The sequence below is a fragment of the Hordeum vulgare genome, chromosome 7H (assembly GCF_904849725.1).
Source record: "Hordeum vulgare subsp. vulgare chromosome 7H, MorexV3_pseudomolecules_assembly, whole genome shotgun sequence".
In the NCBI taxonomy this organism is placed as follows: Eukaryota; Viridiplantae; Streptophyta; class Magnoliopsida; order Poales; family Poaceae; genus Hordeum; species Hordeum vulgare.
In genome coordinates, this window is record NC_058524.1 from 225,055,738 (window position 1) to 225,081,953 (window position 26,216).

A 26,216-nucleotide genomic window follows, 5' to 3' on the forward strand; every position below is an offset into this window, starting at 1 on the left:
ATTGCTGAGTCCCCGTGGCTCACAGATTACTTCAACACCCCAACAGGTACAGGTACGCCCGAGACAGGTGATGCCAACGGCACGCAGCTAGTGTGGAAGCACGATGAGGAGAACGACCGCTTGTACGTGAACTATCCAGAAGACTGAGGCGTGGTCGTGATCGTGGGCAAGCATGCAGGGTAGCATAGCCATTTCTCATGTTTTGTAGTCCGTAGCGGAACTACCTAGTTTGAATGTGTGATGTAACTCTGATATTATTTATGAGATGGCAGTTGAATCCCTAATTGTCATTCTATTATTATGTATGTGCTATGTTACCGTGCTTGCGAAACGCTTAGATGCGCTTCTTTCCTCTTAGGGGCCTCGTTGCCTAAACCTAAAAGGACCGCATCTTAGTCGTTACACCTAGTGACGAGCATTAACCATGGCAATGTAGTAGCAACATCAATCTCAGAACATAGTGGATACTACGGATCAATCCCCGTCAAAACTAACTCGATTACATGATAGATCTCATCCAACCCATCACCGTCCAACAATCCTACGATGAGATTACTCATGAACGTTGAAGAGCATCATGGTATTGGCGATGAAGGAAGGTTGGTGATGGCGATGGCGACGATCTCCCCTCTCCGGAGCCCATAACGGACTCCAGATCTGCTCTCCAGAGGAAGAACAGGTGGTGGCGGCGCCTCCGTATTCTAAATCGCAATGAACTCTTGTCCCTTGTTTTTTTCTGGACGGAAGGGACTAAATAGAGATGGAATTGGAGGCGGTGAAGCTCCGTGGGCCCCACAAGCCTGCTAGGCGCGGCCAGGGGGCCGCGCCTGGTGGGCTTGTGGGCTCCACGCTCCACTTCTCCGGTTGATTCTTGCGCCAGCATTTTTTTATATATTCCACAAAAAATCCTCGTAAATTTCCAAGTCATTCCGAGAACTTTTATTTCTGCGCAAAAACAACACCATGGCAATTCTGCTGAAAACAGCGTTAGTACGGGTTAGTTCCATTCAAATCATGCAAATTAGAGTCCAAAACAAGGGCAAAAGAGTTTGGAAAAGTAGATACGACGGAGACGTATCATGCTCGGCATGCATGGCACGCACCTCCCGCGGCTTGTCAATCTCTTGGGCGATGAATTCTCGTGCCCGTGGTGCCGTACTTCCCGCTCGTGGGGGTGCGTGTCGAAGCACGCTTCCAAGTGGTTCCCGAGCACCTCCCTCGTCACGCCAGTCAGGTCAAAATCTTTCTTTATGGAAACCCCCGAGCCTGACCAAAGGAGGCGCCGAGTGCACCTTCCTATGCTGGGGCAAGGCCGGCACCGACCGCAAGCGTGGGGCACGCGGCGCCAGTGTCGTACAGTGCTTTCCTTGCCTCGGTGGGGCTTGGGGCACACAATGACTGCTTCTTTCTTGGGGGGCGCCGCCTCGCGAGGCCCAACATCTCTCTCGCCATCCGAATGCTCGACCATGGCAGTTTGTAGGTGCGCTCAAGGGAGTGAGTCGCGTCCTTTTCGTCGTAGGCGATGGTGATGATGCCACTGCAGCTAGGCATCTTGAGGACGTTGTAGCCATAGTGCATCGCCACCATGAACTTGGCCAGTGCCGGGTATCCTAGGGTTGTGTTGTATGGTAGGCCGATGTGCGCTACGTCGAAGTCGATGAGCTTGGTGTGGTAGTTGTTCCGCATGCCGAAGGTCACACGGAGGCAGACTTGCCCCAGTGGAACACTAGAACTGTCGGTCACTTTTGAAAATGGCCTCGTAGGCATCGGCTGGTCGTAGGACACATGGAGTGTCTCAAAGGTCTCTACAAAGAGCACACTGAGGCCGGCGCCTTCGTCGATGAGGGTCTTGATGACCGAGACGTTGCTGATGGTGGGGGTGCACAGCATGGGGAGCGCGATTGCGACGGTAATGGACCGGTGGTCGTCGTTGGAGTCGAAAGTGATGGCGTACTACGACCAATTGAGGGGTCGCGCGGCTTTCGGCTTCAGGAGGGCGGTGTTCACCTCCCGAGAGAACTGCTTGAACAGGCAGTTCGGCGCAGGGGCATGGGCTCTACCGAGGATGTAGGCCACTGTGCAGGGCTCCTGGTAGCCACCGTCCTCCTCTTCACGTTGGTTGTTGCCGAACCTCCTTGGCGCAACAACAACGGCGGAAGAGCCATGTTGTCTTGAGGGTGTGCCTTCCGGGGCTATTCATGAAAGGCTCCCTCATGAGGGCGATCATGCCAAGCATCCTCGCGGGACTCCTCGCGCCAGTCCTCCTCGTGAGGCTGCTCGCGCCAAGCTTGGCGAGGGTTGCCATTGCGGCAGTCCCACCTGCCACCTCCACGGTCGCCGCCACGGCCGGTACCACAATCCTTGTGGTCCAGGCGCCGGCCTACGCGCTCGTCGCGGAGGGACCTAGCAGCATGCGGCAGATGACCTGGTACCTGGCGTCATCTTGAGCCCACTGAGGGGCTCCACCATGTTAGTTGAGCGGGCTCGCGTCGTGCCGGGGTTCGACCGGGTCGTTGTGCAAGGGAGGTGGCGGAGGGGCTCCGTGGGCTACGTCCCCAAAACGAGATGTAGGAGGGTGAAGCGAGTGGGAGGGTGTCGGGGCCTCCCCGACGGCAGTGACGAGCTCGGTGATGCGGCCCACCCTGGCGCCATAGCCGGCATTTGCGAGGCGGTAGCAAAGCAGCTCATGCACCATGAGTAGCATAGCTTGCGCGTTCACGTGTTCAAGGCGGGCATGGGAGGAGGAAGTCGTGGCGGTGCGTCCATCCTGCTGCATGGGTGGAAGGAGAAGTCATGTTGTTCGCGGCCAATAGGGTCGGCGGCGGTGCCAGTCGCCTAGCCGACAGAGCGGCGGCGGTCATCATTGTTATGGCCAACCGGCGTAGTTTGGCGACGCGGGCCGCCCAACGCTCGGCACGCACACGACGGGCGTCAGCCATCGAGTCGGCAAAGCTGGAGTCGAGACGAACCTGGAGTTGAGATGAACCTGAAGAATCGCAGGGCATCCCTACCTGGCGCGCCAAATGTTAGAATCAGGGCTTCGGGGACCCAAAGAGGTTCAAACTCTGGGGTGCACAGGTTCTTCTGCCCTACTCAACAGAGCAACCTCACCGCAGCACTCTGGCATGGTCGAGCTAAGGAGGAAGAAAAATGGACACGGTCGATTATCCGGGTTCAAGCCACCTTGCGGTGTAAAACCCTACTCCTTCTTGTTTGGATTGTCGAGAGCGATAAAGAGAGTACAAGGGTCGATCCCCTTCTATGGTGATAACCTATCCTCTTTTATACTCGCCTCGATCCTCTTCCCTTGAAAGATAAGGCGGGAAGGTATAATGCCCCAAGAGTGTATCTTTCCCCTTTTGGAACCTTCTCTATGTGAGTCCACCTTGTCAATGATATGAGAGCTTCTATGTGTTATGATTTCATGTGTCACTTGTTTACTCTTCCTTTGCATGCATGCATGCCATATCATTTCATGACCTTGTCTTGTGTTGGTGCCTTGTGAATATATGTGTGTATGTGCATTGATGATTATGTCTTGTGATGATAGTGTGTGTGAGAGTGGGAGTGGTGGATTGCTAGTAGTAATGCTATGTGGTTGCACTAGGTTTTAAGCCCTTCTCTCTCCCTTTTATACCAAGGCCAAGTTTCACTTGATCCTTTTCTGTTTTAAAATGCCCAAGGTTTAGCATATTTTTGTGGTGGATTTGTAGATGTGAAATTGCTGCTTTGATCCAAGTTTAAAAGGTGTAAATATTCACAAAACAGAGCTAACATATTCTATTCTGTAAATATTTAGTTGCTACTAAAATTCCTTTTCTATTTTTCTTAAATAGGGCATAATTTCTTATGTCCAGGGGTGTGCTTCTTTTATTTTTAGCATCTATAGTTTACGTTGTGCTTTTATTTGTTTTCCTGGTGTTGCTAGTAAATAGAAAACCCCGAGGAGTTTATTCTTCTTATATTGCGCCACAGGTGGGCTCCCTCCCTCCTGCGTGGCCCATTTCCTCTCCACCGTGCGGTAGCCGAGCTAGCGCGTCCCTCCTTACACCTCCTGACGCTGTTCCTCCCGTGCTCGCTTTTCGTCAGACAACCGAGAGAGAGAGAGCGTCGTGAGGGCTACGGACGTCGAGGCCCCCCCATAAATCATTGGCGTCCATGCCCTCCTTCTCCTAGGGTTCCGCGCCTCCCTCTTGCGCCGCAGCCACCTCTCTCCATCTCCCTCCATCTCTTATTCCCCCTCAGGTAAGGCTGCTGTAGTTAGGTGGCACAGAGAGAGAGGAAGAGCCCCGCCGTCGTCTACATGCGTCCGTCGTCGTCCGGCGCCGCCGTCATGTCCAGGGGCTCAGGGGAAGTATGTTGTGTGACCATTGGTGAAGTATGAAAGTTTGTGAGGTGCATACCTTGTGGGTGTTTTACTAGCCTAGTGTGGTGTATGTTTGTGAGCAGCTCATCCTCATGGTGATGATGATTGCACTAGTGAGTGCAAGTGTGGTGATGTGTGTGTGTGGGTTCCCCCACATACCTTGTGAGTGTGTTGCGTAGGTGCCCTTGTGTGTGTGTGTAGATAGTTGAGCGTATCTCTTTGGTGTTTGTGTGTGTGTTTCACACATGCCCAAGGCATGAAGTGCCTTGGAGAGCACATGAGTACATTATATGAGTAGGTGTAGAAGTGCTTATGTGAGTGCAATGTAGAAGTGAATTATATTTAGCATGTGTGGGTGTTGTGATGCTTGTGCTTGTGGTATTTGTGTGGGAATGGTGATGTGCAATGGCACACATGCATGAGGTCTAAACCCTCATGTCACCATTGGCCTTGTGAGAGTGCGCAATAGCTTATGTAGTTGTTGATCTAGTGATTTGCACATGTGATGATGCACTATTCACTATATGTGATTCTATGTAGGTTTTCTTTTCTAGTTTGTGCACTTTTGTTCTATTCAATTACATAGTTATTATATACTCCCTCCGTTCCTAAATATAAGACCTTTTAGTGATTCCACTATATACTACATACGGATGTATGTAGTCAAATTTTAGAGTGTAGATTCACTCATTTTACTCCGTATGTAGTCTATAGTCAAATCTCTAAAAGGTCTTATATTCGGAACGGAGGGGTATGTTTTTGGGGTAGAAACATCCCAGGATTCCATTGGTTAAGTCAGTTTTGCCTTTGGAACATTCGAGATGACATATTACGGATTTGTTCGATGTTTGGAGCTTGGTCTCATGAGTTGTGGTGAGCCCAAGAGGTTGATTCCTTGTTGTGGCATTAGAGGGTGACCCCCTCTACCACTTGTTGCTTTTGTTTCATGGTTAGGAATTCATTTGTGCAAGTTGTGCTTAGTCAAAGTAGGCATGTGGCTGAAATTCCAATTTAGTGAAAATATGTGATTTTCACTAAGTCTGAGAATCTACTCATATTTTCTTCTCCTGTTGTTGTGCTTGTAGAGGTCCATGTGTTGTGATTCAGCCTTCGCTATCAACTGGGAAGTTGTAGCTTTTATGCTTGTCTAGCTCCTTGTAAATTTTCATTCCATTTGGAGCCCTGTAGATATTGTTTTGGGTGCTTTCAAAATGCTTCAGAGCATAAACAGCTAATGAGAATCTGGAATTTTCACTAAGTCCCTGAAAACTGATAATTTTGGCCAAGTTAGCAGTTGTGTAACTTTCTGTGTGATACTCCCTTGTGTGATCTTTTTGCTTGTGCTTGTAGTACTCTTGGATAGCTTCTACCACATATCTTGTTTGGCATATTTGGGTGGTTGTAGGTGACTTGCATGTAGCTCTCAAAAGGCTGTGATGCTGTTTATGGCAGATTGTATAGTTTTGATGTTTCGATGCTTGGGAGTGCATAGATGATGGTGTGGTGATATTATTTGCACCACCCCATCCATGTTGGTTTGTCTTATGTCTTGGCAACCTGGAAACACCAGAGTTATGCCTTTGGAGTGTGTTGTGATGTATTTGACACGTAGCACTTCATTTCTTGTTTCGTTGTTTCCCGTTGATCCGTAGCTCCGTTTGTAATGTTCTTTATATGCTTTTGCATCATTTTCACATGACGCATCTAATCATGTCATCCTCATGCATGTCAAGATAGCTTAGAGTGCAGTTCTGTCCAGGAACATGTATTTACTTCTCATGCTTGTGCTAGTGAGTAAGATAGAGATGCATGCTCATATTCATCTCATGCATCATGTGCTTGTTGCATCTTGAGGTGTTGTTGTACATTGGATGTTATTTTTTATGTTGGGTAGCACCGGGTTCGGAGAACGAGTACGTGGATCCGGGAGAGTACGTGCAGGACGAACAAGAGCAGTTCCAAGCTGAGGACATCACAGGCAAGATGATATGACCTTGATTCCAGCTCTAGACTTGTTATGCTAGTTTACGTTTTCTTCGTCATATGCTCGCTGCCTACACTGAAATAATTGCCTCCTGAATTGCCATGAAACCCAAACACTTATCCCTTCCTAGCAAACCTTGAATGGCTAAGTAAGCTTGCTAAGCTTCTAATGATAGCGCTGCTAGTTGCAGGTGCTTTGTCTCATGTGATAACATGAGCTTGATATCATTATGTTAATCTGTTATTTACTTAATGCACCTATATACTTGGTTAATAACGGAAGACCTATCCTTTTGCCGGGTGTTTTGTTCCGTTATTGCCGCCATAGTTACCGGCTACCGGTGTTTGATTCCATAATGATCGCTCCTAACACGTTCGGGGTTGTTATGGGGACCCCCTCGATAAATCGCGTAGTGTTAAGACTTGTCCGGCAGGACCCATCATTGGTTTTAATCTGCTAATCACTTAATAATCATCTGCATAGGGAATAGCTACCCCGAGGAATTTAATAAACAACCCGGGCCAGTGCTCCTCATGAGTGTTGGTCCCACCTGAGCGATGTCCGGGGCCCCACTGGTCACCTAGAGGTTTAGCCATCCCGACGTCTAGCTCATCCGTCGTGTCCTGAGACTGAGATACGCGTCTCTTATCAGGGTCGTCGACATGACGGGAGGTCCTGCTAGTTTTGTCTTACCTTAGCGATATATCTTGCGTATAGGAATCCCGGTGAAGCTTTGGTTCTCCCCAGAGTTGAGGTTTTCCTCTAAGGAATCCGACGAGATCACGAGATTCGTGATAGAGGATTACTTTGCGGCCCGTGTACGTTTGTGATGGACTAGTTGGAGCACCAATGCAGGGTTTAATCTTTTGGAAAGCCGTGCCCGCGGTTATGTGGCAACTTGGAATATTTGTTAACATCCGGTAATAGACAACTTAAACATAACTCTAATAAAATTGCCAACTGTGTGCGTAACCGTGACTGCCCCCTTCGAAGACCGCTCTTCAATCGGGAACACGGTGGGGTTATGATTGACGTAAGTAGGTGTTCAGGATCACTTAGTGATCATCTATTCATCGATCGCTAGTATAAACCACCTTCAATACATGTTCTAAATAAGATAGCCACTATAAAGCTTAGGATGTTGCGACCTCAATACTCCACCTTCCTCACCTAATAACTTGACTAGTTCTGGCACCGAGGTCATAGATTAATGAGTCCCCGTGGCTCACAGATTCCTTCACAACACCAACAGGTTCAGGTACCCCCGAGACAGGTGATCCCGACGGCACGCAGCTGGCGTGGTAGTACGATGAGGAGAACGACCGTCTGTACGTGAACTATCCAGAAGACTGAGGCGTGGTCGTGATCATGGGCTAGCATGCAGGGTAGCATAGTCATTTCTCATGTTTTGTAGTCCGTAGCGGAACTACCTTGTTTGGATGCGTGATGTAACTCTGATATATTTATGAGATGGCAGTCGAATCCCTTATTGTCATTCTTCTATTATTATGTATGTGCTATGTTACTGTGCTTGCGAAACGCTTAGATGCGCTTCTTTCCAATTTGGGGCCTCGTTCCCCAAATCAGAAAGGACCGCATCTTAGTCGTTACAGAAGGATTGCGACAACACCTAGTTTGAAGGGGGGCAGGGCTGCACCCTATCCTTGCAAAAGCGGTCTTCGCCAGCAAAAGCTTCCTGCCGTGACACCTTGGCGGGCTCGGGGATGACCTGTGTCCTGATGATCCTCCCGTCCTAGTCTTCTTGCACCAAAGAGGAAAGCTTTAGGGATGGCTTTTGGGAACTGATTGTGGATCCGCTCCCTTAGAATAAAAGGGGAAAGCCTCCTCATATGTGCCTCCTGGCACACCTACTCGCACCGCTTGACGCAGCGCGCATCACCCACGTGACGCTGCAAGACTGTCCGACCTTGCCAAGTTCGACCTTGCCGAGCCACCTTTGGTCAGTCCACCCTGCGGATCTCGGCGGCAGCCTCGAGAGGTGCCCTCGCGAGGGGGCTTGGCACGGCCCCCGACGACGTTTGCTGACATCCGTCTCGCGAGGCGGGTCCCCCGCAAAGGCCTTGGCGGGTCCCCCGCAAAGGCCTTGGCGGTGAAGTCCCAAGAAGGATCATGCTCGCCCCCCCCCCCCCCCCCCCGATATGCGTCACGTCTGGGCCTGCAGGCAGACGGGCCTGGACACCCCAGTTCCACGGGCCCGACAGCATTGTTCCATGTAGAAGCCAAGGTTATCCTCCTTTCTGGAAAAAATGACACTACTGGTAGCAATCTTTTTTCAGTCGGCCAAGCAGACCTTAAATGTTGCCCCATGCAAGCATTGACTTGTTGTACTGATCACTAGTATAGGAGTATTCGTGACGTATCTTGGGCCTGGATAGCTATAGGTGCAGAAGGCCGGCCGGTGATTAAATGAGACATGTTAGGCGAGCATGGCTCGCTGATGGAGTGTCGTCTTTCATGGCAGCAATTTGCAGAGGGATCACGCTGCCTGGTCCGATGCTTCGTACGTCTTCTTAACTCTTAACACATTAGGTCCTGAGCCATCCTTTGACAAGGCAAGATTGTCTGGTCTCGTCTCATCTTATCTCTCTCTTTCTTCTCTCTTTTTTGCGGGGTTGGTCTCCTCTTCTCTTGCAAGTGAGCAAATGTCCTATTTGTCATCACCAACAAAGACTGACATCATCCCCCGTGTTGTACATCCCAGTGCCATTAGTCATCTATATAGTCGACACGCCACGCCACGCCACTAAGCTTATTTAGTGACACGGAGAAGCTAGAGATGGATCACACCGCAGGACTTTCAAAGGATACGAGACAACGGGATTAAGAACAAAAGACATCAGCTATCTATGCATGCTCTACTGGTTGTTTCCTCCGTCGTCTCCGGATGACATGTACATACATACACCACACCGAGAGAGATGGCATCTGTTTCTGCCTTTGTACCCACATGCATACATGCTCATACCCGGAGCCAGTCTAGGATTGATCCATGAGTAATTCATTCAAAGTAGAACCTAACTAAAAAAACTACCACTTCCTCTGTCCACAAATATATTATGTTATTTCAATATAAACTACATACGGAATGAAATGAATGAATACACACACTAGAACGTGTAACTATATACACGACCAGGGGCGACCTAGGGTTTCCGCCCTCCCCTACCGCCGTCATCGGCCCTCCCGCCGCCGCCGGCCGCCAGTCAGGCCCCCCTCCCCCTCCCCCGCCCCGGTCCCTCCCCCCTCCTCCCAGATCCGCCCTCGTGCCGCCTCCTCGGGAGGTGGCCGGGGCGGCACGCGAGCTCCTCCCCCGCAGGCTTTTTCCTCCATCGTCTCCTCCCCCGTCGTCGCCGGCGGGCGCCCCCGACGCTGGCCCGGGTGGTGCCGCCGGCGGCGGGCGCTCCTTTCCCGCGCGTGTTCCCCCTTCCCAGGGCAAGGGCGGCGGCGGTGCAACTCGGCCGGATGCGGTCCGGCGACCCGGTGATGGTGGCCGGCGACGGGTGAGGTGGCGGCGCTGCTCCTTGACAGCAGGGCGGTGTGGTGGTGCGGGGTGGCCGGCGGCGCGCCCCCGGCCCAGATCTGGGCCTTACGGGCCCCATCTGGGTCCTAGCGGGTCGGCTCCCAGCGTGGCTATGGTGTCTTCTGCATGGTGGTGAGACGGAGCAGCTTGGACAGGGGGCGGCGTGGTTGTGGTGTCTTCTGCATGGTGGTGAGGCGGAGCAGCTTGGACATGGGGCGACGTTGCCGACGGCATGCCTGTTGCAGCATGATGGCGGGAGCTTTAGGGGGTCCTGGTCGGGCCCACTGGCCTGGTATGCTCCTGCTATTGCGCCCGGTCGGCTACCGTCGTTGATGGTGGAGGTTGAGCCTTCTCGCGTGCCGACGGTGCTGCTGCTCCTTGTCCCAGCTCATCTTCATCGATGTGCAGGCTTCTCCTTTCGGTGTCGTGGTGAGACGGCGCAGGGGCCTCAAGACCGTGTTGGTGCAGTGTGTTGGTTGGTTTGGTGGCAGACTCTGAAGCGCCCGAGGTGCGGGTTGGGATGGGGGGAAACCCCTATCGGCCTGGCCTACACTGACGCGGTGAAGCCCTTGGGTGTCGCCAAACCTTCTTGAAGGGCGCCGGGCTACCCTTCCTCGCGCCTCGCCGCGTACCAGGGGAAACCCTTGGCAGCAGCGTCGTCATCGTCGCATTCCTTCTTGAAGGTGTTGATGGGTACCGACGCTTCGGACTCCTGGAGCTTGGTGGAGTCATGGAGTCTTCTGTGTTTTCTGTCAATCCGTCGGTGTCGGCATTTGTTTCTTTTATATATATTTTTTCATTTCTTTTAAGTGTGACTGTGTTGTTTTTGTCCCAACACCTATGATCGATGTTCTGATTGATTGTTTTGTAATACAAAGCGGAGGAAACCCTTTTTCATCAAAGAGTTAGAACATCTTGTGAACAGCGGAGTACATCATTAGGGCATCTCCAATGGTCGTATGATCATCGTTGGTAAAATTGTCACATAGATGATTTTGATGACATGGCACATAATAAAAGAAGAGAGAGAATGAAACCGTATGAACTTGAAGCAACGGTCCATGCACAAGCTCCGAGGCAAACATGGTTATTTCTTCAACATTTAATGAACCCACTTAGTTATTTTACATACGGTTAACATACACTCTATTGAAGAGCTTGTATAATGTGTTGTTGGTTGATGATGTGGATACTTATACCAACGATTGAACATACGGACTGTTGGAGATGCTCTTAGCGAAGAAACGGGTCTAAATACATTAAAACATTGCTGCGAGGAGCTTGTCCTTGGGGGACGACGTACACTAATGAAGTGGTAATGCATTGAAGATTCAAAGCCAGTGACATGCATGCTACTGTACAGCACAACCTTAGCTAGAGTATAGCATTCATGCACCGGCGCCGGCATGGCCGTGTGCACCACAGTATAGCATTGAAGATAAGGTTAAAATATCTGTATATTTCTTTTTGCGCACTCCTACTTGATCCGTAATTACCATTTGAATATATATGCCTGCCTGCATGGCAGTATAACGGACTGCACACAGTGCTAGTACGTATGTTTATCTCCTGCGCCATAGATTATTTGAAATGACTGTACAATTAAAGATATAACGGAATCGATCAGAGCCTGTCGAAGAAAAGAAAAGATAAAAAGAAGAAGGTGTCCTAGAAATTAAATGGGATATGCATGTAGTAATGGCCGGAGTGGCGTTGGGCCGTAGAACTCCGCTATATATACGACTGCGAGATGGGTAGTACCAACACCTTTAAACGCAACGCCAATATATATCTTCCCTTGCTTCTTCTACTAGTATCTCGTTTCGTTTCGTTCCGGTACAAGCAGCTGCTATATGCCCATGTATGTGCACGCCCATTCACCCGCCCTCTAGACTCTAGTCTAGGACAAGCTAGCCAGCCGCCGTTGCTCGCGAAGCTAGCGAGCGAACGAGAGGAGGAGGATGGAGCACAGCTGGGAGGCCGAGCAGGCGCCGCCGGCGATGAGTGCCAGGCCGCCGCCGCCGCTCACCCATGAGGACAACCGCGGCTTCCTCCAGATGCTCCGGGAGAAGAAGGAAAGGTACGTACGTATGCATATGATGCAGCGATCTGTAGGTACGTACGTGTGTGCCTGGCTTCTCGATCATGCGGGTCGCATGCAGGATCGGCCGCTTTTGTCGGGCGATCAGTTCAGTTCGGGCTGAGAGTTTCCCAGACGAAACCACAAATAAATTCAAGAGGAGATTGATGTCCCCTTGATTGCAGATTCCGGCCGGCAGCGGCAGCAGCAGCAGCATAATAAATTAACTGCTCATGCATGCAGGCTGGGGGTCGACGCCGCTAAGGTGGAGGTGCAGTTCGAGGAGCTCACCGTGGAGGCCGACGTGCGCGTGGGCCGCCGCGCGCTGCCGACGCTGCTCAACTGCGCCGTCAACGCCGCCCAGGTATGCATATAAATAAATATATTGTATATCCTCATGCCGTCATTTGCAAAAGACAAAAGCGCCTGGATATACATGTAGTTGGATGCATGCATATGCATGGGATATGCATTGCAGCCAAGGGAGATCTGGTGAGACACGTACAAGGGGTTGTGAGATCAGGCAGTGCTTTCTTTTTTTTTGATTAACCAAGTCACATCAAGCAGTGCTTGGATCAGCTAGCTAGCGGCATTTGTTTGTTTGTTCTCTGAGAAAAACACCCTTTTTTTTGCCGGAAAAATACCAGTTTGTCAGTAAAACGCCTGATTTAGTACAAAGTTAAAAGGAGTAGATGCGACTGCGGGGTACTCTCTTCTTCCCTAGCTTGCTGTTGATGGATCAACAGATGAGTTGCTATGTGGAAACCCTCCATCCAGCATCTGCATTTGGCAGTTAAGGCTGCGCTTGGGATGTCGTTTTCTGGCCCATTACATCCGTAAAATATGCACCTGTAAAAGTCACCGATGATTGGATCAGTCATACGATTGAAACGTCGTTTTAGGAGGTAATAATTACGCTGGTTTTTTCAAATTCGCCGGTATTAGGCTGGTATGTGATACACCTCTCCCCACATCTATATTATAAATACAACTGGTGGGGGTATTCTGTTGGTGACCTGTAAATTACAGGCGTATAGATTTACACGGGTAAAAAATATCAAACCATCCAAGCAGGGCCTAAGAAAAACGGTGGAAATGGAACGGAAATCATCCGTTGCTCTGGGTCACTACACCGTCTACCGAACGTTCATCTGGTGTTCACACTAGGAGTACTGACTAGTGAACACTGGGGGTAATCCCTAGCTAAACATTTACAACCGCAGTACCATGGTAGATAACATTGGCAGCCGGCAGCAGGTCTAGTACGCAGGTCTCGTATGATTATTAACTAGCAAAAAAGCCCGTGCGTTGCAACGGAAAAAAAAACCACCATCTTCAATGGCAATGACCACATTATGTTCATATTTCATCGCATGATTTTGAAAATTTATTCATAAATACAAGAAAATATTTCTTCCTTTAATTTTATTAACAATTCACAACTTGAAACAATGTTTATATTTTTAAAAAAATATCATGGTTGTCAAAAAACTTGATAACTTAAAGAATTATTCTGAATTTCAAGAAACATTTTTTAAAATATACTATAATATTCCGATCCACCCTGACAATTAATTCTTCAAAATTCACTCAGGTATACAGTCTGAAAGACTCAGAAGCATTACTGTTGAACTGCATACATTTGATCATTCGTAAACATTTTTAGAATCGACAACATTTTTTTAAAATTCCAAACAATATTTTATATTACGAACTGCTTTCAAGTATTTTCTTGTGAATTGGCGAATAATTCATTTTTTGAATTATCAAACATTTTTTAATCGCATTAAAGAAATTGCTCAAAATGATGGACTTTTTTGATTCACGAATGTTTTCTCCAAAATTTTGATGTTCTTAATATGCAAACATTTTTACAAAATTCCTGAACAATTTTTGAATTCGCAAACATTTAATGTTTTATCAAACATTTATGTAAATATAATTTTTGAATTTCGATTTTTTTTTGTTTATTTGAATTAGAAAAAATAAAAAGGAACAGATAAATGATAATTAAAAAACTAAAAAAACAGGTCCCCGCCCATGGGCTGGCCCAAATGGGCGTGTTGTTTATTTTCCAACAAGCAGAGCGTAGTATAGCTGGTCCCTATGCTTGGACCGGCCCATGCGAGAATTCTCTGCAAAACGTTTTTTATAACTCATAGATGGCATTGGTGGGTAATATTAGACAATTTTAAAGACAATTTTAATGACGTACCACAAAAGCAATAGATGCTTTATTAGTAGGGATAGAGGTAAAGATTAAGTACGTACTATCTATGGTAGCCGGCCAACACTGTTAATATGCAGGCATTAGACCAACGCGCACAAGGCAACTGGCTGTACGTACATCTTCAAAAGGCACGTTTTGTGAAGAAGATGAAAAGAATATGATTTTTTCTCATATTTATATTATTGTAAATTGCAAATTTGCTATGACTGCCCCAAAACTGAAGGAATTTGCATGTTACATTCTTTCAGTTTTTCAGTCCAATTTTGAAAACTGGCTGCCAAATCTTTTCACAGCGCGCACCTGTCAATGTTTCATGCATCCCAACTACCAACACACATTTGTTTGGGCCCCCCTTCTAGGTGAAATCATTAAAGTACTTCTTCCGGTCTTTTTTACTCTCGTTTTGTTTCAAGTCAAACTTCATAAAGTTTGACCAACATTATAGCGAAAAATATTAACATTCACAATACGAAATCAATATTATTATATGTATTATGGATTTAATTTTTATATTATATAACTTTAGTATTGTAGATGTTGATTTTTTTATATAAATTTAGTCAGAGTTTACAAAGTTTGACTTCAAACAAATCATTTTATATGCGGAGTAAAAAGACAGGAGGGAGTACATGGCCGCACAGATGTTCAACCTAAGCTGGTTGTAATGGGGAGGATCATATATACTAGTATCATGCATATGATACTAGTGTATGATACTACATCCGTAATGCGTAGTATCATGTGCTAGTATCATGGAAGAGTTCATTTATTGTCATGCATGACACATAATAGCACAACATTTAATATGATATGGTATCATAATATGATAATCAACCCTCTCTTCCTTCATTTAATTTCATGCCACCTCATTAAATATGCCTAGTTGGCATGCATTATACTACTTATGATACTCCCATTACGACCAGCCTAACCATCTTCATTTCCATGGGAAACATGCAAAGACTACCTGCCATGGACCGAGATCCAGTGCCTTGATGTGCCTTGCACCATATCATCCACCGTCTGTATCGATCCTACGGCTAGCAACAGTTCACAGCCAAACGAAACTGAATTCTCAAGCGGGATAGGGGAAAAGGGCGCGGGCTAGGAGAAAACTGCGCCGGCAGGCCGCCATTCGCCCGCCACCGCCGTTGTCGCCCGCAACGAAGGGCGGGCGAGTGGCAGCGACGACGGGGCAGGTGGCAACAGCAACAAAGGCGGGGCGAGCGAGCGGTGGCGGCAACGGGGCGAGCGAGCGGCGGCCTGCCCCCGCAGTTTTCTCCCGGCCCGCGCCCTTTTCCCCTACCCACCTAAGAATTCAGTTTCATTTGGCTGTGAACTGTTGCTAGCCGTAGAATCGATTCGGACGGTGGATGATATGGGGCAAGGCATGCTGTGCCTTGGCCACACGGTCCGCCTACCATACCACCTTATCTTCAAAAAAACACACCACCTAGGATCTAAATCTAACGGTGAGAAACAAGGGAGCACCAAATCCTCGCTCAAATTGGAACGCATGGTTAGTGAAGTTGCTATGTGGAAAATCCTAGTGGTCACTTGAGTATTTTAGCTGCCGTCCTTGTTAATCCGCTATCATGTTGACATCATCAAACATAGTCCTGTTTCTTTCTTAGATCCAGAATTGATGGATTAGGTAAGGCCTACTCCCTCTCCCTCCGTCCGGTGTAAAGTGTACATATAGATATTTTAAGACAAATTATAAAATGGAGCAAAAAAAATATTGGAAAGGTGCAAGCTATCATCTCTCTCCTCTTTAATTATCTAACCCCCAATGAGCTAAGTGCATGTAAAAATTAAGAAGACTATTTGTATAATGTTATTGATCTTGATTACCGTGTGATGAAGGAGAAGCATTTGTATAATGTTATTGATCTTCCTACTTTAAAATGCATTGGAAAGATAAAAGTACACTCTTTTGTGGACAAAATTTAAAGACAAACGTACACTCTTCACCGGACGGAGGGAGTACCAAAGAAAGAAACAGCATCCAAGTATTCTCCAATAAGCCCTTCCTTTTTAAAAGGAATCAATGAAGCCGTTGTTTGTTGTACTAATTCAGCTTTATGTCCTAATCAAGGAATCAACGATTACTCCCAGCATTAATTGTGTAATCAATGAAGCCGTTGTTTGTGTGTTGTACTAATTCAGCTTTTTAAAGGGAATATCTGATTTTCGTAATATGGATCGAAGCGAGTACTAAACATGGCGTTATGTCCATCAAGAACAAAAACATGGTCATATGTTTACACAAATACTCCCTATGTTGACAAATATAAGATGTTTTGGATATTTTATTATGGACTACATATGGACCGAAATAAGTAAACAAACACACTAAAACGTGTCTAATATACATCCGATTCAGAAAATAGTTAGAACATCTTATATTTGTGAACGGAGGGAGCAGTTGCTAAAATGAATGCTGGTACAAATAGGTTGGCCCCAACTAAGCCTACCTTAAATAGAACTGTATTGCTGGACCGTAGGCAGGGTCTTCTGGACAGCAGAGACATCAGGGCACGAGCAATGAGGGCAGCGGTAGATGCAGCCCCCGATGCATCCAGCTAGGTATGGGAAAATGACTTTTTCAGTCCCATGATCAAAAGTTCATGTCTTTCATATTATGGGTCCTACTGTCATAATCTTTTGCTCTCATATTTTTTCATCTCTCTTAACTTTTTCTGTCCAAGAGGCTGCCTCCTGCAGAAGATTCCCTGACATGTTTGAAACATCAACCGAACCTAGCTGGACCACCCGAACCTGTGGGGCAGCACCCGATGGACATGCCCTCATAGCACAGATCTAACTTGGGGGAGTTTTCCATTTTGGTACCGGGTCTTTACATTTTTCATGAACGTAGCCTGGCTAGTCTTGAGGTAGCATTCGGTATAGAAGAGGATAGCAGCGATGAGGATGACGGCGACGGCTTTAATGCAATCGTGTTCCTTTGCCATGACGAGGAAAGAAAAAGGAAAGAAGCAGATCAAACGCTGGTCCCATACGTCTCTGTGATCACATCACATCACTCTAAGAAAGAAAAAGAAAGTAACTCCTAAGTAAGGCCAAAAGCATCAAGATTAATGGCCATGTTGCTACAGCTAAATAGCTATTTAGCTGCATTGTAGGCAGTTGACTGAAGAATTAACGCCACGTGCCTACTCTAGTTAACCAACTTTCTTGGTGCTGCATCTATTAGGAACAGCAATATAAATAGAACAGCATTGATCAACTAAGCATAATTAGAATTGCGGTTGTTTTTTTGTGGTTGGCGGATTCAAATATAAATAAATAAATATGGATTGTATACCTTAGGGGTATGAATATTGATTATGCACTGGCAGTATTCTACACATTTTTGTGGAAACTCTGAAAAGTGTTCCACGGGCAGTTTAGCCGAGGTTCGTTTTGACAGCATCTGATAACCTAAGCAGAATTTTACCTTGCTAGTAGTTGATTTCTCATTAGATGTACAGAAAGTACAGCACGCGCCAGCATTTCCTACAGAGCAGAGCCTGAGAACACCCCTAACACAGCCAAAGCAATCCACGATTACCTGCACAAAAGGTTGGAAACTGTAACGCAAAACGGAGCGGAAAGATTACTTTGCAAGTCACAGCACCCCATAGAAAGGAAAACGGCACCAGGTATGCCTGACAATAGATAAGAGAAAATAAAGAGAGTGCAGCAATAGTTCTGGGGCTCGCAAGTTGAGATTGTGTACATCAACCTAGTATAAAACTGACCAAAACAATCTAACAAAAAATGGAGATCAAAGCACATCTCCGGACCCTGAATCCCAGGACTTACATGGAACAATGTTCGTAGGTTTGTTTCAACCAAAACAACAGTGCATATTTTCATGCAGTTTAACATCTCTATAGTATCACATATGTATGTTTAAATCCAGAAGTTTCATTTAATACGGATACTATTGGGCAAGTCACATTCGAAATCATAGTTCTAAATTTGTTTGTTGTGCAGGAATTGGCAACATCTTCACACATGTGTACCACAAGGAAAAAACCCATCAAAATTATAAATGGAGCAAGCGGGACGATTCGCCCATCACGGTAAGAATCCGTCTACTTTTTACTAAATGGACAATGGTTATCTTTTGATGCTGTTTATCTCAGAATAAGTGTACCACTGAAAAACATGTAACACTCGATATCAAGAGTTCATCATTCATTAATTTACTCACCTGACATGTTCAAATTTTGTGATCCCATTACATAATCAGGATGACACTTCTTCTAGGAGCACCTGGTTCTGGGAAAACTACTTTTTTAAAAGCGTTGGCAGGAAAGTTGGATTCCTCTTTGAAGGTAGACTGAGTTATCTACTTACCACCGAAACCACTAACTAACAATACAATCATTGATTAACTAGCATTGCTTTTTTTTCTTGATATTGCATATTTTAATAGCTCAAAGGAAAGGTCATGTACAATGGAGAAGAAGTGAAATCATCAACACCTCAATACCTGCATGCCTACATTAGCCAATATGATCTTCATCATGCTGAGATGACCGTCAGAGAGACGATTGATTTCTCTTCCAAGATGTTGGGAACCAATAATGAATTTGGTGAGACACCCTCTTGGGTATAGGAGTATATGAATGAGCTAATTTATATCCAAACCCAGACAGTGCTAATCAAGAAGCACTCTTTCAAGGTATCTTTTTCCTTTGCATGACATAAATACTAATGCAAAATTCCTGTTTGAAATGGTCAACTTAGAGATGCTGGGAGAAGCAATAAGAAGGAAAAAAGGTGTCATCAACAAAGTGGACCAAGATCTTGACTCATTTATTAAGGTTACTAAATTTATTTCCGCCAATTTTGGTAACACCGGCATCGAGTTCCCCAATTACTTAAATCTGTTTTCTGCAGGCCACCACCTTCGGAGAAGGAAGCAACCTTACAACAAACTATATTATCAAGGTAAATTCATAACTTTTCAATTTATACATTTGTCTTCATAACATAATCACAAATTTGTGTAAATGCAGATACTTGGTTTGTCCGAGTGTGCAGATACCATGGTGGGGGATGAGCTGAGAAGAGGCATATCAGGAGGACAAAAAAAAAGAGCCACGATTGGTAAGCATTCTATGATTTTTACTATGTATCTCGTTCCTCTTATCACCCTCTGTTCCCACTTTATAGAGTGCATTTTCTGATCCAGCCTTATGTTATAGTAAAAGGAAACTAGGGTTTATGTCATAGTCCTTAGCACAATTAAATTTCTATCACCTCAACAACTTATATTTTGTACAATATTGCCTGATGAAACAAAGTTCCTAGTTAAACCCACCATGAAAAGATTGTAAAGTAACAAAATGTCAAAATGAAACCATAATTTCTTGACATGTTTGATTAAATGGACTATGAAAACAGTATATGTGTACTTTTGTAGTGAGCCAGTCACGATACTATAGAATGCTCTCTTCCTGCTGAACTCTGCATTGTTCTACAGAAGAAAAAAAATCAGGTCTGATATTTATTCTACTGAATAAGGGCAACTCTGAATATGTCAGATGTAACTAGAAATTACGTAGATGTCTGGAAGGTCCCCACTCTGCAATGTGCTGCATATATAATACTCCCTCCGTCCGGAAATACTTGTCATAGGAATGGATGTATCTAGATGTATTTTAATTCTAGATACATCCATTTTTATTCATTTGTGTGACAAGTAATTCCGGACAGAGGGAGTATATATTTTCCATAGCCTATTCTGCTTACGAATATGCCAGTTATACAGAAGATGGTGCCAATGCCAAAGTAATCAACATTGGTTTTCTTTTATCAATTTATCATTGTTGCTATATTTTAAGATGAATTCATTAATGCAGGAGAGATGCTAGTTGGTCTAGCAAGATGCTTCTTTATGGATGACATATCAACAGGTCTAGATAGCTCCACCACATACGAGATTGTAAAATTTCTCCAACAAATGGCACATCTGATGGATCTCACAATGGTTATATCCTTGCTTCAACCACCTCCTGAGACGTTGGAATTATTTGATGACATAATCCTTTTATGCGAGGGGCAAATTATATATCATGGTCCTCGAGAAAATGCTACCAACTTTTTTGAAATTATGGGATTCAAATGCCCCAGCAGGAAGAATGTAGCTGATTTCCTTCAAGAGGTATTAGATTATAAACTCTAATAAGAGGGAGCTACTGAATAAATCTATATTGCAAACTTGAGGACAACCAGTGCATAAATATCACAAAGTAACAATGTAGCATGCGGTACATGAGTTGCAATTTCATCCACAAAATTCACTATTATGTTATATCTACTCGTTCGTGCATAATAATGCAAGTAACTGACAGCAACGTTTCTTCATTTGACCAGGTGACCTCAAAGATGGATCAAAAGCAATACTGGATTGGTGATGAAAATAAGTATCAATACCGGCCAATCGAAAAATTCGCAGAATCTTTCCGTTCATCATATCTCCCTCGATTTGCGAAAGACGATCTCTGCAGGACAAACAATACAGGAAAGAGCAAGGAGATTATAACAAGTGCAACTCGCAGGATCTCCAGATGGAATATTTTCAAGGCATGCTTTTCAAGGGAAGTACTGCTTCTTAAAAGAAACTCCCCGCTTCATATATTCAAGACTGTACAGATAACTGTTATGGCTTTGGTGATCTCAACGATTTTCCTTCGAACAAATATGAACCATAAAACTGTACTCGATGCCAATAAGTACATGGGATCACTCTTTATGGCTGTTGTGATAGTAAACTTCAATGGCATGACTGAAATTGCAATGACAATAAAGCGGCTCCCCACTTTCTACAAGCAAAGAGAGTTACTAGCATTGCCAGGATGGGCACTTCTTTCTTCGGTATTCCTTATCAGCCTCCCAATGTCACTTCTAGAGACAGGTCTGTGGACCAGCTTAACCTACTATGTGATTGGCTACGCACCTTCCTTTCTCAGGTACCCCTCGTAGTCAATTCAATATCTAATGATCAAAATACTTGAATAAGCTGGAATAACAGAAAGAGTTACCTTGCTTCTTGCAGATTCATCCAGCAGTTTTTGGTACTTTTTGCCATGCATCAAATGTCAATGGGCCTCTATCGTTTCTTGGCAGCAATAGGAAGGACACAAGTAATGGCCAACATGCTAGGCACCGCAGCTCTCATAGCAATCTACATATTTGGAGGCTTCGTCATATCAAAAGGTTAGATGTTTTATCTCAGAATAACATAAGATGTATGAGGACTTGTGTGCAACAAAGATGCTTACCAGTTTTGTACATCGAAATAGATAACCTCCAACCATGGTTGCAGTGGGGATACTGGACATCCCCATTCACCTACGCACAGAATGCCGTTGCCCTAAATGAGTTCCTTGACGAAAGATGGGCTATTGTAAGCAATCTTTTCAACTAGCATTCTTGATCCAATGTATATAACTCGTGCAATTAGTTATGACCTGATGATGATTGTTCATGCTGACAGGAATTTCACTATGCAAATGCTAAAACAGTTGGCGAAGCTATCCTGAAGATCAGGGGGTTGCTCATGGAGTGGCATTGGTACTGGATTTGTGTCGGCATTTTATTTGGATTCTCGCTGGTCTTCAACATCCTCACTATATTTGCACTGGAGTTCATGAAATGTATGTATTACCAAAGCTATCCTCATAAGTATTGAAACATAAATGCAAACAAAATCCATCATGTTTGTTCATAATTTGTAGCTCCACACAAGCATCAAGTTAATATCGATTCCACGAAGACAAAAACGGAGTGCAAGAAACAGAAAGTTGGAACTGGCAATGCATCAACTGGTCAAGTTGTCCTCCCGTTTCAGCCTCTTTCCCTTGTATTTGATCATATCAACTATTTTGTTGACATGCCTAAGGTATGATCTTGAGCACATAGTGCCTTACTGAATACTTGCATCCATTCCATTTCCAGTCACGCGTTGACCAAACATATGCATATGTTCCACCAGGAAATGATGAAGTATGGAGTAACAGAGAAAAAGCTTCAACTGCTGCAAGATGTCAGTGGTGTTTTCAGGCCAGGGGTGTTAACAGCTCTGATGGGGGTCACTGGTGCTGGAAAGACAACATTGCTCGATGTATTGGCTGGAAGAAAAACTGGAGGATATATTGAAGGTACTATTAGGATAGCAGGATACCCAAAGAAGCAGGACACATTCTCAAGGATCTCGGGCTACTGTGAACAGAGTGACATTCACTCCCCTAACCTCACTGTGCATGAGTCACTACAGTTCTCGGCATGGCTTCGACTGCCTTCGAACGTTAACTCTCGCCAAAGAGATGTATAAGCATTGACCTTTTGCAATCTTTATCATCTTTGAAGCTAATATATAACAATAAATTAACAAGATTTCTCTTCAAACATGTTTCAGATGTTTATAGATGAAGTAATGGACCTAGTTGAATTGACTGGACTGAAGAATGCCATGGTGGGAATAGCAGGAGCAACTGGCTTGTCAGCTGAGCAACGAAAAAGGCTAACAATAGCAGTGGAGCTGGTAGCTAGTCCTTCCATTATATTCATGGACGAGCCAACCACTGGCTTGGATGCCCGTGCTGCAGCAATTGTGATGAGAACAGTAAGAAAGACAGTAGACACTGGACGAACTGTAGTCTGCACAATTCATCAACCAAGCATTGGGATATTTGAATCTTTTGATGAGGTATGAATAAATCCAAATTTTAAATATATCCAAAAAAACATGGTCATGTGGTGTCAAGACCAAGAGACCAAAAAGAGTATTGAACTACTCATTACGCAAAACCAAACCAGCATAATCTTTTCATAAATAAAGCATCAAATACAATTAGCCCTTACCCCTTGGGTTCCCTTTTGTTAATAGCTCACAAAAATGACGATCAATTAGCCTTTTATATGATAATGTCTAACTAATACAGAGTTAACTTTCTAAACTTGAGTTCAATTTGACTAAATGCAGCTTTTGCTTATGAAAAGAGGTGGTCAGATCATATACAGTGGTCCATTAGGTCCGCTATCTAGCAACATGATCAAGTATTTTGAGGTAAGATTGTCTGATATTCAACATCTATGCATAAGCTGGAGATAAAAATTACTAAAATTGCTTTGTCATAGGCTATACCTGGTGTTCCTAGAATAAAAGAGGGACAAAACCCAGCAGCATGGGTATTGGATATAAGTTCACACATAACAGAATATGAGATTGGAGTGGACTATGCAGAAATTTACCGGAGCTCCTCCCTATACAGGTAAGCCAGATAAGATAGTAAAGCTACAGCAACTGTACTGTTAAACTGGTTTGAGCAATAGGGGAAAAGATAAAACACAATGAATATGTACCTTGTTTCTGCAGGGAGAACATGCTTCTAATTGATGAGCTGGGGCAACCAGCGCCAAACACCGAGGATCTACATTTCCCCCCAGGATATTGGCAGAACTTTAGGGCGCAGTGCATGGCTTGCCTGTGGAAACAAAGATGTGCATACTGGAAAAACTCAGAACACAATGTTGTTCGGTTCCTAAACACGTTTGCTGTATCAATTATGTTTGGAATTGTATTCTGGAAAATTGGCTCAATCATGTAAGCAGGAATGACGACAAGAGAGATTAAAAAAAATCATGCAAACTTATCATGCCTCAATTAACTCATAACTTTGTATTCCTATGCAACAGAAAAGGACAGCAAGATGTATTCAACATACTAGGGGTTGTATATGGATCAGCACTGTTTCTGGGCTTCATGAATTGCAGCATCTTACAGCCAGTTGTGACAATGGAGAGAGTTGTTCTTTACCGAGAAAAGGCAGCAGGCATGTACTGTACCTTGGCCTACGCCATAGCTCAGGTAATACTACTTTATCATTCTCTTCAAAAGTAAAACAAATAATCTGGACCTAAAATGATTGGCACATGTTTTCTAAACTCCGATGCTGGATTTCTGTTTGCAGATGGCAATTGAATTGCCTTACATGCTTGTCCAAGTGCTCATCTTCGCATCAATCGTATACCCAATGATTGGGTTCGAGATGACAGCCGTCAAGTTCTTTTGGTTTGTCCTTTACATGGTGCTAAGCTTCATGTACTACACACTCTACGGGATGATGACAGTCGCACTAACACCTAACCTTGAGATAGCTGCCGGATTGTCCTTCCTTATCTTCATCTTTTGGAACGTCTTCTCCGGCTTCATCATTGGAAGAGAGGTACTAGTCTGACCCTGTCAATTAACCAACCTTTTTCACTTTAATTACAACTCTAACTAGAGACTAGAGAGAACATAAGGCAAATTAGGCATCACTTAATTCCTATATAAACCACCCATAGGTTGCATATTTAATCCAGATTTGGACTTTTCCTGAAAGACAACAACCAATAAAAAAAAGGATAGGTGTGCATGCCTAACCTAATGAATAACAACAATGTGGCAACGTGGATGCAGCTGATCCCGATATGGTGGAGGTGGGTGTACTGGGCTAACCCAGCGGCATGGACAGTGTACGGGCTCATGTTCTCACAGCTGGGCGACCGGACAGAGATCATCCACGTGCCAGGGCAGCCAGACCAGACGGTGCGTGAGTTCCTCGAGGGCTACCTTGGCCTCGAGAACCGCTACTTCAACCTTGTCACCTGCCTGCACCTGGCCATCATCGCCCTGTTCGCCTTCCTCTTCTTCATCTTCATCAAGCACCTAAAGTTCCAGCGGAGGTAGCATGGACAGATTGAACTGCAAACTGCAAATACACTAATCAGTACATTCCTTATAATTGTATACAGCTAAGAGAAGAGAAACACCCAATCATAAATAAGCACAAGACCACAAGGATTTTGCTGCTGCAGGATGAAGTGTGTAAATAACCACATGATTTGTGTGAGAATTTGTATATGTACTACTAGTGCAGCCTTACAGGATTGTTGTTATAGCCACATGTTGATCAAAAGATCAAATTGCAAAATGTACATGTGATTAGAATGTGTAAAAGCGTATCAAAAAGTTTATTCTGAGTGGCAGGCATATCATCTTGCAATGGTAATGCAGCATATCGAATGATTAACGAATTGTGATCTTTGGCTTCCAACATTGCCCAGTTCGGATGAAACTCAGCGATCTAATGACAGGATTGTTTTTAGGGGATTTGTCTATGCAACAAGAACATTCAACATACTGAAATCAGACATTTAACTTGGGGCACAGCGGCACAGCAGACTCACCGACAACTCCATGTTCCACCTGGCCCAGAGGCTCTAGAAGGATCAAACGCATCGGCAGTACACTTGATACTGCTACTGCTGCCCTAGACGTTTAGCGGGAACTAAGACCACGACGAAGCCCCCATTGTAAGTCAGCAACGGTATGCCCTCCGCTTCGTGTATGACCTGGCACCGATGTCCCGGTTGGTGCCGCCGCGCGCCGGCACATGGCTGCTGCTGCCGCGGCTGCTCGAACTCGGTGGAGAGGAGAGGAACCTGCACTAAAGACGTGAGTAATTGAACCCTAATTTGAACCGAAATGCGAGATGCGTGGCAGATTATTACCTTCGGAAGCTTGGATTGGATGGAAGGGGGGAAGCTTTTCGGGGGGATTTTCGTTGGAAGAGGCCGCATGGAGAGGGGGTTTCTTTTTTTAAAACAAGAGGGGAAGCTTGTGAGTGTACTATACTAGAGCAAGTCTAGTAAAGCTCTCAAACCCTCGAACCCTTTAAAATAACCGTTTTTTACAATTTTCGTCAAAAAAAAGACGTAGACTAGAACCCTTAAACCCTTAAACCCGTAAAAAAAATTAGAGGTCCAACCCTCAAACGCCTTCCCAGCCTGTAGAAGTGAGGGTTGGGAGGAAAAACTCCCCCAACCCGCACTCCATTTCCACCTTCGCGCGAAAGGAAGTTGCTTCCCCGCGCTCGTCTCTTCCCCCGAATCCGCCGCCGCCGCCAGTCCGCCGCCCCTCCGCGCCCCGGCCGCCGCTTCGCCGCCCCT

General features: G+C 45.3%; 2 protein-coding genes and 1 long non-coding RNA gene across 7 annotated transcripts; 1 reads left to right on the top strand and 2 right to left on the bottom strand.

Annotated features, from left to right (window-relative positions):
* Positions 1-11,671: 11,671 nt before the first annotated feature.
* On the top strand, positions 11,672-25,309 carry LOC123412203 (ABC transporter G family member 45). Its single transcript, XM_045105142.1, has 22 exons — positions 11,672-11,971; positions 12,215-12,335; positions 18,204-18,292; positions 18,463-18,547; positions 18,649-18,808; positions 18,963-19,039; positions 19,116-19,166; positions 19,235-19,325; positions 20,081-20,382; positions 20,595-21,190; positions 21,277-21,437; positions 21,524-21,627; positions 21,718-21,877; positions 21,959-22,122; positions 22,216-22,548; positions 22,639-22,929; positions 23,206-23,289; positions 23,361-23,494; positions 23,599-23,826; positions 23,919-24,090; positions 24,194-24,448; positions 24,685-25,309. The coding sequence occupies exons 1-22, from the start codon at positions 11,853-11,855 to the stop codon at positions 24,952-24,954; spliced, it is 4,047 nt and encodes a 1,348-aa protein (XP_044961077.1). The 5' UTR covers positions 11,672-11,852; the 3' UTR covers positions 24,955-25,309.
* On the bottom strand, positions 12,508-21,771 carry LOC123412204. 5 transcript variants are annotated; one of them, XR_006613447.1, is made up of 6 exons: positions 21,692-21,771; positions 21,503-21,572; positions 21,263-21,405; positions 20,655-20,722; positions 17,662-17,775; positions 16,417-17,167 (listed from the first exon to the last, which is right to left on the bottom strand). XR_006613447.1 is itself a non-coding variant. In XM_045105143.1 (3 exons), exons 1-3 carry the CDS (start codon positions 18,739-18,741, stop codon positions 17,012-17,014), a joined length of 306 nt encoding a protein of 101 aa, XP_044961078.1. In that variant the 5' UTR covers positions 18,742-18,784; the 3' UTR covers positions 16,417-17,011. The 5 variants fall into 5 exon arrangements, 1 of the variants encoding a protein (XP_044961078.1); XR_006613446.1 differs by having other exon boundaries at positions 21,263-21,420; XR_006613445.1 differs by lacking the exons at positions 16,417-17,167; positions 21,692-21,771 and adding an exon at positions 12,508-12,820 and having other exon boundaries at positions 21,263-21,420; positions 21,503-21,595.
* Positions 24,889-25,869, bottom strand: LOC123412205. Its single transcript, XR_006613448.1, has 3 exons — positions 25,779-25,869; positions 25,455-25,709; positions 24,889-24,976 (listed from the first exon to the last, which is right to left on the bottom strand). It is a non-coding gene; the product is annotated as an uncharacterized LOC123412205 (long non-coding RNA).
* Between the last annotated feature and the right edge of the window lie 347 nt (positions 25,870-26,216).

Excerpts from the sequence above, each read along its gene's own strand:
- LOC123412203 (XM_045105142.1), top strand. The coding sequence starts at position 11,853 with ATGGAGCACAGCTGGGAGGCCGAGCAGGCGCCGCCGGCGATGAGTGCC. Across the intron at positions 22,549-22,638 it reads TTAACTCTCGCCAAAGAGAT|ATGTTTATAGATGAAGTAAT; the intron begins GTATAAGCATTG and ends AACATGTTTCAG. Across the intron at positions 23,827-23,918 it reads TGGAAAATTGGCTCAATCAT|AAAAGGACAGCAAGATGTAT; the intron begins GTAAGCAGGAAT and ends CCTATGCAACAG.
- LOC123412204 (XM_045105143.1), bottom strand. The coding sequence starts at position 18,741 with ATGATGAAGATCATATTGGCTAATGTAGGCATGCAG. Across the intron at positions 17,776-18,705 it reads TGGCTAATGTAGGCATGCAG|GTAATCGTGGATTGCTTTGG; the intron begins GTATTGAGGTGT and ends CCTTTTGTGCAG. Across the intron at positions 17,168-17,661 it reads AGAAATCAACTACTAGCAAG|GAACACGATTGCATTAAAGC; the intron begins GTAAAATTCTGC and ends GTCATGGCAAAG.